The sequence below is a fragment of the Gossypium hirsutum genome, chromosome A09 (assembly GCF_007990345.1).
Source record: "Gossypium hirsutum isolate 1008001.06 chromosome A09, Gossypium_hirsutum_v2.1, whole genome shotgun sequence".
Classification (NCBI taxonomy): domain Eukaryota; kingdom Viridiplantae; phylum Streptophyta; class Magnoliopsida; order Malvales; family Malvaceae; genus Gossypium; species Gossypium hirsutum.
Window position 1 is genome coordinate 60,154,085 of NC_053432.1, and position 11,169 is coordinate 60,165,253.

The 11,169-nt window shown below is 32.6% G+C and overlaps 1 protein-coding gene and 1 pseudogene across 2 annotated transcripts; one reads left to right on the forward strand and one right to left on the reverse strand.

Annotated features, from left to right (window-relative positions):
• Positions 1-203: 203 nt before the first annotated feature.
• Positions 204-2,950, reverse strand: LOC107888996 (protein GID8 homolog). Of its 2 annotated transcripts, XM_016813282.2 has the most exons (7): positions 2,794-2,949; positions 2,540-2,642; positions 1,734-1,893; positions 1,534-1,640; positions 1,141-1,272; positions 854-1,010; positions 204-544 (listed from the first exon to the last, which is right to left on the reverse strand). In XM_016813282.2, exons 2-7 carry the CDS (start codon positions 2,591-2,593, stop codon positions 423-425), a joined length of 732 nt encoding a protein of 243 aa, XP_016668771.1. In that variant the 5' UTR covers positions 2,594-2,642; positions 2,794-2,949; the 3' UTR covers positions 204-422. The 2 variants fall into 2 exon arrangements, with proteins under 2 accessions (XP_016668771.1, XP_016668772.1); XM_016813283.2 differs by lacking the exon at positions 1,141-1,272 and having other exon boundaries at positions 2,794-2,950.
• Positions 2,951-5,066: 2,116 nt separating this feature from the next.
• LOC107890023 (uncharacterized protein At4g04980-like) lies at positions 5,067-9,117 on the forward strand (annotated as a pseudogene).
• The last annotated feature ends 2,052 nt before the right edge of the window (positions 9,118-11,169 follow it).

Here is an 11,169-nt window from a genome sequence, read left to right on the forward strand (position 1 = left end):
TGTCAAATCTTAAACCAAAGCTTTTGCTTTTCTTTTATGTTCTTTGTTGTTTGGTCATTTTGTTATGTAAAATGCAGATTTGAAATTTGAATCTCGATATCCGCAATCTTGGAAAAAATTTAGGGTTTTTGTTCTTCCTTTTTTTTTTTTTAAATTATCAAATGGAATCTCCATTGAAGGTATATAAATGCATGAACAGCAAATTGTACAATGGCTCAAGAGGACTGGATTTTCACCTAAGAACAAAGTAAACATCAATCAAAGGCTGAAAATAAAACATCAATCACATCTTAGCAAATGAAATCCAACAAATTCCTAGCTAGTCATTATGAAGAGGTTACAAGCATAAAACCGCTTCGTTCATCACGATCTAGAGGATCGTTCGAGGCAACTCGATTCCCCGAGAATGGCTTGCAAGCTTTTCAAACTGTAGGATCTTCAAGAGTGGCATTCGACAAATCGTTTATTCGAGGATAAGCAGCTTTCTCATCGAGTTGATTCTGAGCCCATATCAGCATCTTTAGCAAGCTTGGAAGCTTGGGGTCTGGAACTCCAGCATGCAGATTAAGCAGATCTTATTAATTCTCTAAGGCAGGCGAAATAAACCCGAAGCTTAAATCATGTCAACTATGTACAAAGCAAACAATTGCATTCTTCTTTTCCTGGTTTTTCGTTTTTATTTAACATGCAGGTATCAAGGCCAGACCACTAAAGAACTAAGTAGTTTGTATATAAAATTGACAGGTAATCCGTAATTGTAAACAAGAAATGCACGATCAGACTTAAGTTCCATTCCCTGTAGAAAGTTAAGACAAAACCTAGAAAAGTTGGTATCGAGTAACAACAGACAAACCTTTTTCATGACTCTGGCTAGTAAGAATGGCAGCGTTCACCTCACTTGCTGTCTTAAGTCGCTGTGATATGTCCAGAAGTTCTCCGACTGGGCAGTTTGAAACATCTTCAAAAGCCAAGAGCGATACAGTTCTCTCCAACTCCTCTAAAAAGCTTTGCTGCAGAAAAGAATCGACATTTTAAATCCGCATTTTAGCAAGAACTGAATAATGCTAGTTACATGTCCAAAATTAGAAGCAAAATAAGCATTCATAAAAGAGTTTTCGAGTAAGAATGAAGAAGAGTTACGTTTTCTTCTCCCCTAGGTGCGAGCTCCTCTTGAGCAAACTCTAAGGCTTCTTCTATTTTTCCATTCCTAATCAATTCTATCAATCTCTGTTGCTGGAGATGGAAAAAGAGTTGCGGATTCGTATCCAATATCTACAGAAAAGAAATGAATTTCCAGAAAGTGAAGATAGTTTCAAAATATTAGTTTCTTTTACAGCAAGTATTGGAAAAATATTCATATCGGAAAACGAAAATTGCTTGACCACCACTAAATACAGGATTATTCATTCAAATCAAAATTTGTACCTTTCATATCGCAGATTTCATATTTGACGTATAATAACAATGAATCAGTGATGATCAATAGAGTTTTAGTAGTTACAGAAGTCATTGCATCGTAATCAAACATACTACCTCAGGATTTAAATCGTTAACTTTCTCGATCGCATCCTCAACATTTCCACTTTGTACAGCCTTTTTAACAGCCATGCGATCCGTGATTGTTGCAAGATCAATATCTGCTGTTCCACAATAAGGAAAACAAAACTAAAACTCGAAGAACAGTAGTAACAGAGCGAGCACAAGAGTAAGCATTGATCTTCTTTATAGGATACGCTCAGTTCCCGATTCCATTTGGAATTTTTCAGCAGCTTCAACATAACCCTCAGTGACGAGAAAATTCATCACCAATTTATTCATGTCTTCTTTCCTTATTTTAACATCGTTTAATCGCTTTTCCCACTCTTCCCGTGTAATCACTTTCTTCGAGGTAGCCTGTCAGCAGAACAATTTGAATCGTAAATACATTCCATTACAATACAAATTGGAACATAATCCATTCACCGGTAATCTACTATGTCCCTCATACATAGTTCAATACAAATACGATGCTGACAGTTTCTGAACCGACTATCTTTAATCCCAATATATTTGGGGTCGGCTACAACCACCATCCTCTCTTCGAGTTCTACTTATTTCACATCCAACTAATGCACGCATCCCTTGATATACATCCTACATAGCCAAATCACCATAAATAGTTTTCTCTCGACTTAACTCGGAATCAAGTAACCTCATTTCTAACTTCTCTTTTGAACTCAAATACATATTGCAATCATACAACCTTGATACAAAAACATCTCAGTTCTCCATCCATGACCCAATATTCAGTATGACAATTTAAGAGGAAAAAGAATATACTAAGCTAAGCTATGCGAAAGTTAGATTTATCTTTTATCTAGATTAAAGATTTAATTATTACAAATATATATATATAGTACAGTAAAAAAATCATATTGCATAGCTAACTTCTAGTTGCTTTCACAGCTAAAATTAAAGATTAAACATGTTTATTTTTCTTAAAAGAATCAATGATCAAATTATCCCAAAACCATCAAAAAAAAATATAAAGGAATTATACCATTTGTTCTTCAATTTCAGCTAGTTGACGAATCACAAACCAGAACAGTGACATCAGTGCTCCACCTTCACTCCCATTTTATTCCCAAATTGCTCAGCTATCCCTACAAAATATATTTATACATATAAAGAGAAGAACCCAGAAATTTCATATCAAAAAATATTTCAGCTCTTTTTTTCATATCTGAAACTCAACTGAACAATTAGTCAACAAATAAAACCCTTTTTTCCGACTGAAATTAGGAAAAAAAATACCTTTGAGAAAGATGGATTGAGAAAATGATTGAAATTGCAATGATTGTATATACTTATATGAAATTGAAAAATACTAATAAAAAAAGGTTTTCTTTTTCTTGGGTTTCCAAATCTGTTCTCGTTGCGATCCCTTTCTTTTCTTTTATGTTTTGCTAAGCTGTAAATATATACATATATTTTTTTTAGATTGATTGGGCCATAGCCGACATTGTTGAGACCTAAGAGTTGGGTTTAAGATTCTGGGTCTCAATCTATGGGGCCTCAAGCATATTTTTCATATTGAAAATGTTCTTTGATGATAGCTCCTTGCCCAACATTAGATTTGTTGATAGGTCTGATTGGTTCGGATTGCAATTCGAATATAATCCAGACGAACCTTTTCGCTATTCATTTAATATTGAACTTTTAAGAAAATTATTAATATTATATATATTTTGTAATTAAATTTAAATAAAATTGCATTTGAAACCTAGCTAAGTGCGAACTAAAGCCAAATTTATCTTGTCTTGTCCAAGCTTGATGAGATTACCTCAGCTATAGCATTATCCCCTAGCTCTGCCATCCTAACTCTGTTAGCATGGCTCCGCCACAAACACGTTATGTCAAGATTTTAATAATATTCAAGTCAACCATCTTTGACTAATAATCTATACAATAAGACAATTACTATTTGGTCTAGTTTAAGAGATCTCACATTGCTCACTTAATAAAGATCTTGGAAGGGACTTACTAGGATGTCCTATTTGGTCAACCTATTTAAGCTCTCTTTCATCTTAAGAATAGATAAGTTCACTTATCTCTTACCTTACAATCTCTCTCATCTACCAATCCTCTCCTTTCCCTCGTCTCTCTCCATCTTGTTCCCCATCTTCTCTATTAGCACAATACTGCTATCCTCTTAAGTAGGAAGAACCATCCAGGGGCGAAGCCGGGGGCTGCCATGGCCTCGGCCCCCTAAAATGTAAAATTATTTTTTAAACTCTTAAATTTTTAAAAAATTTTTAAATTAGTAAAGGTAAAATTACACTTTGACCTTCTAAAAGTATAAAAATTCGATTTAATCATTTACAAATTATAAAGATATAATATAAAAATTTAAAATTTCATCTAGTCCCCCTTAAAAAAAATTTTCTGGGTTCACCTTTGGAACCATCCTTGATCTCCACCACATCCTCCTCCAAGCTACTTCCCTATATCAATAGAACATATCCATAATAAATACATCCTCTTATCTGAAATTTGTATTTGGTTTTTCAAGAATGTAACCCTAAATGTGATGCTGATGATGATAAGTTCCTTTACCATTTGGACATAAGTAAGTTATATTGTACTTAAAAACTAGTTAAAAAAATTCAAATTCAATTCCATCATCATTAAGCTTCTTTCTCCCCAGTTTCTTTAGAGTAGGAATAGCATAAAGAGGAAGCGGTCCTCTCCGCCCATAATAAATTATTATTTAATTTCTTCAAAAATTATAAAATTATAAAATACATTTTTATTCCCATTATCAAAGATTAGTTGGCCACCTTCCAAAGATAAAACCCATTGCCATCATCTTGTTAGAGGTTAAAAACCAAACCAGTTCTTATAAAAAAAAAAAAAAAACCTAACCTAGCAATATAAGAAAAAAACCATATAGGCATTCACAAAAGACAGATAAGATGCCTCCCTCCATAAATATATCTATTTATTTTCTATATTGACTTGTCTTATTACAGTAAGTAATGTTTGACTTTGTCATTTTAAGTATACTTTTGTTGTTATTGTTGTTTCAGGCCAAAAATCTAGCTCCTCTCTCCTGATACTTTGCATGCAAATAATAATAATAATAATAATAAACAATTAAATTTATGAACAAACCCCAAAACTAGTTTTCTTTCAATTTTTTTTTAAATTTTTTATTTGTAAAAAAAAAAAGTGTTCACTTTTTTACAGACAAAACGTTTGGAATTTGAATTGGCTTTGTCATTCTCATGTATACATGTTTATATTTTGTATGTTAGTCCAACATCATTATTATTACCATTGATTTTGTTCCATTGAAGACTTTGTAAAGCTTTTCCTTTTTGGTGTATATATTAGCTTCTTGGTCTAATAATCATGCCTCCAATTTGCTGTGGTCTGTCATCAATGTCAATGTTATTTGGTAGCAAATCAGTAAAACTTGCCCAGGTACGTAATTTTTTTTCAGACACAAGTAATATATGAATCCATATAAAAATTAATCGAAAATTCGATATCTTTCGCAGCGATTAAAAACGTATCCGAAGTCGATGGTAGACAAGAATTCGCAGAAAACGATGCGTTCTCGTTTCAAAAAGGATAGCTCATCTCAACCGGCATGTAATTTCATTCTTATAATGGAACTTAGGAAAAAAGTTGTAACCTTTCGCGACATTATTGACCTACCACCTTGTAGTACATCGGTTTCAACAAGTCAGGTATTATCAACATCTCCAATTTTGTACAATTTTTTATATTCAAGTTAATCCTTTTGAAAACCCCCTCTTTTATCTTACATCGCTTAAATCCTGAATTTCTGCAGTTGTTATTAGGAACATTGAGAGATCTCCAAAAGTTCTACCCTGGAAGCTTACCACATTTCCACAAGTCAGAACTGAAAAGATTACCACTTGATAAGGTTTGATTTGAGCAATTAATAATTTGAGTAAATTGGACTCTTTTAATAATTTAATTTATGTCTATTTTAAAAATGAGTATATAAGAATAATTAATCATAACATTAATATTTTTTTCATCAATTCTACGTAATTTTAATTGATATAATAATAAATTTAGTCTTTAAAATTTATAAATTTCGTCGATTAATATATGTTTCAAGCTAATTTTTCTTATATTTTTTAAATTGATAATGATTAAATTGTTTCAATTTTTTGAGAGAAACCAATGTGTTGAATATTGATTTATATCATATAAACTAACAATCTATATGAAAAAAATTGCATAAACAGATGTTGATATACTTTTGCAAGGCATTGCAAGAACTTGGAGATAACACATCAAAGATGAATGATGAGCGGATAAACAAAAATAAATATGATATATATGAGAACGACAATTGCAAAAATGTTGATAAACTAAGTACGTAATCTCCTCGAATGGGTTTTTGATTTTCTTGATTTTTATTTTGTTTATGACATCTTATTCATTTTTCTTTTTTTGGTAGTTGAATTTGCCATGGCGGAACTCAATGTGTTGATCAAAATGGCGAGAGAGCAATTCGATATAGCCGCCCCCGACGACGAGGGGGGCGGAAACAAAGGGTTGTATCCTAAAACTAACTCGTTCAAGAAGGAAATGAAGAAATCTTGTTCGAAAATAAGCTCCGGTTGCCCTTCCCCAACATCGGTCATCCCGGAAGTGGCGACTGATGAACCGAATTCTTCGTCCGTTACATTCTCTTTTAGGGTTCAATCGGTGGGAAAATTGAATTCGACGGATGTTAAGCGACTCAAGTTACATATATTTCCGAGTTTTGGGCTTCAGCTTCCCAGTTGTTTGAACCCGAAGAAGATCGCTAGTGTCGGAGACATCAACGTCGACGATGAAGAAAAAGAAAAGAAAGAGGCAAAGGGTGATGATGGATCTTTAGTGATTAATTCAGAAGAAAAGAAAGAAGCAAAGGGTGATGATGGATCTTTAGTGATTAATTCATCCATTGTTGACAAAGACGAAGGTCACATTGATGAAAATAAGAGACTAAAAGAGCCGGTTTCTAGTGATGATAATACTAAAAATGGTAATGATGGATGCAATGATACTAAATTAGCTCCAACAACAGCTGAAGTTTCACCGTCACCAGCACTATCGGCAGAAGTTTCATCGACGATACCGTCTCCGCCGCCGCCGCCGCCAGCTTCCTTGCAGCCGAAGGAAGAGGTAGTATCAGGAGGACCACCATTGTCCCCACCCCCGAAGTTGGATCCAAAAGAACCAGAAGTGCCCAAAACTGAAACAGCAATCCCACCGCCACCTCCTCCTCCGGGGAAGTCAACTTCGGAGGTACCCGGGGGACCCCCTCCTCCGCCACCTCCAGTACCTTCTGCATCAGGAGGAGGAGCAGCACCACCACCAGCACCCTCACTATCCAGAACGCTTACGAAAAAATTTGGACCAACGCCACCACCACCGCCACCCGGGTCACAGGCAAATGGGGGGCTAATCCGCCGCCTCCTCCGCCTCCCGGAGGAAAATCTGTCCGCACTAAGAAAGGAGGTACTAGATTGAAGAGATCAAGTCATATGGGTAACCTATATAGGAATCTCAAGAGCAAAGTAGAAGGATCTCCAATGCAAGGCAAAGCATTTGGTAAAAAAAAAGGTGGTGGTGGTGGGGTTAAAAACAACAACAGTGGGCAAGGCATGGCTGATGCATTAGCAGAAATAACAAAGAAGTAAATTTCCGATACTCACACTCCAATCCAAATAATCCGAATAATATAAGTCACATTGACTTACCATATTTATTCCTTTTGGTCTCAGATCAGCTTATTTCCAACAAATTGAAGAAGATGTTGAGAAGTATTCAAAATCAATCTATGAGCTCAAAGGTGCCATCGGAAAATTCAAGACAAAGGACATGAACGAGTTGCTTCAGTTCTATAAAGAAGTGGAATCCGTTCTCGAGAACCTAACAGATGAAACTCAGGTAATTTCGAGCTCTTGTAATTTTAAGTTTGTTATTAAAAGTTTTTTGAATTTGGGTTATTTTGATTTGGTTTATTATAAGTTTTGATAATTTCTAAGTTGGGGTCGGTTTAAATTTATTTCTAGTTCAGATGATTTTCGAGTTTTGGTTGATGATATTTTATGATGAATTTCAAATTTAAGTTTGAGTTAGATTTAAGGTAATTTTTAAGGATATTGCAAGTACAGTACAAATCAACAATATTAATATTAGATTAACTAGAATTAATTTTGACAATCAAAATCGATGTTTAGCTTCCAGATGTTTATGGATCGCAGGTTCTAGCAAGGATTGAAGATTTCCCAACAAAAAAATTGGAAGCTTTAAGGACATCTTCTACACTTTACTCTAAATTAGAATCAATGATTAAAGAACTCAAGAACCTGAAGATTGAGCCTCCTTTGCCACAACTACTTGACAAGGTTTCTCGTTCCTTCACTAAGGCACCATTCTGGCCATATTACCTGAAAATTGTAGGACCGTTTCGTCCAGTATTGTTTTTTGGTGAGGGTTTAGCTACGCCATCCTGCTCTATGAATCTGTAACATGCCATGTTTTCAAATCCTAGAGTTTTTTTTAGTGTTGGAAGACAAAACCCACATTAAAAAAATAATATTGGACTTGTTGAGGATATAGTCCTAAATAAATTTAGTGTTGGAAGACAAAACCCGCATTAAAAAATAATATTGAACTTGTTGAGGGTACCGTCTTTGATATCATTCCATTCAAAGCCATTTTCCAATAACTCATTAAAATGCTTAAGTTATGTTACAATTTTCAGATCAAAGGGGACATAGATGCTTTGGAGCGAACCAAAGATGAAGAAGCCAAGATATTTAAGGGCTACAATATTGAATTTGACTTCCAAATTATTATGCGAATCAAAGAAACAATGGTTGACGTTTCCTCCGATTGCATGGAGTTGGCATTGAAGGTAACTGATCCAAATTCTAATCTTGTTAATGTAGAGACGAGTTAGAGCAGTTTGAGAATTCAACCGAGTTAAACTTTGAGTATCTTAATACTTAGCAGCTCATGAGCTTAATATATTGAAAATTTTCAAATTTATCTCGAGCACAATCACAAATAATCGAGCTTGAAATTGAATACGAAAATTGATTTTGTTCTATACTTATTAAACAAGTTTAGCAACTTTAAGCAGATTAATTTTTTCTCGAATTGAGCTTGATCCTAAAGAATGAAACTCAATAGAGCTTGAATCGAACTTAGAAACCTGAATTTCAAATTGAGCCCTAACTTCTTACGATTTTTAACTCTACCCTCATAATTGGATTTTTTTACAACTTGAGCTTAGCTTGACTCAATTATACTCGTGTGTGTATATGTCGAGCTTATCATAATTGGATTTTCCATTCTATTTTTTTGGGACTTATTTCAGGAGAGAAGAGAAGGTGATGGGCAAAACAAAAATGGCGGCGTTAAGCTGCTATGGAGGGTTTTCCAATTCGCTTTCCAGGTTTACACATTTGCCGGCGGACATGATGATCGTGCCGAGAAGTTGACACAAGAATTGGCTCAAGAAATTGAGAAGGAAGTCGAAAACCAGTAATTAACCAATCCGATCCAATTCCTTTTATAAATGTATAAACCATCTCAAACCCGATTTTATTTATTACTTTAGGTCTCAAATCCTTATATTAATTGAATTGGGATTTGAAGGTTTAGGTTATTTTGTCAGCTCTATTTAGGAATTATAATTAAGGTTTAAGTTAAACATGTCAAAATTAAAACCCAAACATGAGAACTTAACTCGAAAAATTTGAACCAAAATTGACCCAATTTAATTTAAATATAAAAAGTCAACAACTCTAACCTATTTAATCAAACCATAAAACTATTTTAAACCCAAAATAATTTAGAATTGAAAAACTTGAAAAAGTAACGTGAGAGAAGACTTAAACCTATAATAATTCAATTTGAGAAACTTAAACAATCCAAACCTAAAGTAATTCAAAAAAATATATATTAAAAACCAGATTGACTCAACTCAAAACAAACTATACCCACCTATTTAAGAGTTCTAATTTACACGAAAATGTAAAATTATTAATGTTTCCTTCTGTCTTTTCTTTTTTCAGAAATGAGGCGACACCAACACCAAGAAGAAGGAAAAATATGCCACGAAGAATGGCGTCTCGAAAGAACACGTGTCCAACTTGTAAGACTGGACTTACTTAGTTGGAAAACATCACAGTTTTGTTTTAACAAATCCGTTATAAAACGGAATCTTAATTTTTCTAAATATGAGATTGGAGGGTTACACTTTTGTTGTAGATAAGAAAGAAAGGATTGTACAAAACAGTGACTTCAAATTTAAATATTCATATTGAAAAAAATTAAATTTAAATAAAAATCTTGAAATTTAAGATGAAATTGTTGATTAATGTGATATTAGACTATTGAAAATAAATAGTATCCCTATTTTATATAATCTTTTCTTGTAAATAAAATATTGAGAAAGAAATTTGTACATTCATGATTCATATGAAATGTTTTCAAATGAAAACTATTATCAATTTACGTTATGTTTGGGAGAGGGAATATGATTTTTAAAATTTAGATTTTAAATTCCTTTATTATATAATTTGTGAGAATTAATTGTTTTGTACATTATATATGTGATTTTAAACAATTATATAAAGCATGAATAATAAATTTCTCTAAATATTTACAGTAACTTTAATTTCATTACAGAATAAGTATATACACCTTTTATATGTATTTTTTTCATACAATTTATATTATTTTAAAAATCCGAAAATCATCCCGAAATATTTTTTTTTAAAAAAATCAAACAAAACCAAATTTTATTTTCATTATATTTTTCAGAAATTCAAGTGTACCACTAGAGAATTTTGTATGAATTCATGCAAAGAAAATTGGGGATTAAAATGTGCACCCTAATGACAAATCTCAAGATAATTATTAATTAAGGTTGACTTTGTTAATAAACCAAAAAAAAAAATGCAACTCATGTTTATACTTTGAAACTAACCCATTTTTTCTAACATATGACGCATTACCTCAAGAAAGAAAAATGCAAGTGGCTTCAACGAAAATTGTGATATTAGGTGGGCAAAGTATACTTTTCTTTAGGGGTTAGATTACCCATTTAATTTGACTTATCTGATTTATTTTGTTCATTTATCTATTTATTTTCAAATTTAATTTTTATATTTTAATTTAACTTTAAAGATGATAATTAGACGAGATAAGTAGTTTTTTGCTCGCCTCAATCCCGACATGATATGTTGATTCTATACCTCAAAACTTACGTGACTTTTTAACTTTAATATAATTTTACCCGCTCCGGATTCAACCATAAAAGTAAATGATATACAAAATCCAACTCGAAATCTAATTTTTATTCAATCCATTTAATCTAATCTAAAGTGTTATTTATCAATAAATCAAATATAAAATCAATATTAAAAATATTTTTATATTTTTATTAATGGAGTTTTTCAAATTTTACTAACAAAATTCTAGAGGCGACAAATGTTCCATTTAAGATATAATAAAAAAAAGTAAAAATTTAAGAATTAAAATATTGTAACGATATTTAAATCTTGCTTGTAAAAGTAAAATATACCAAATCATGTCCTAAAGTTTATCAAATGTTGAATCATAAATCGATGAAAGTTCCCG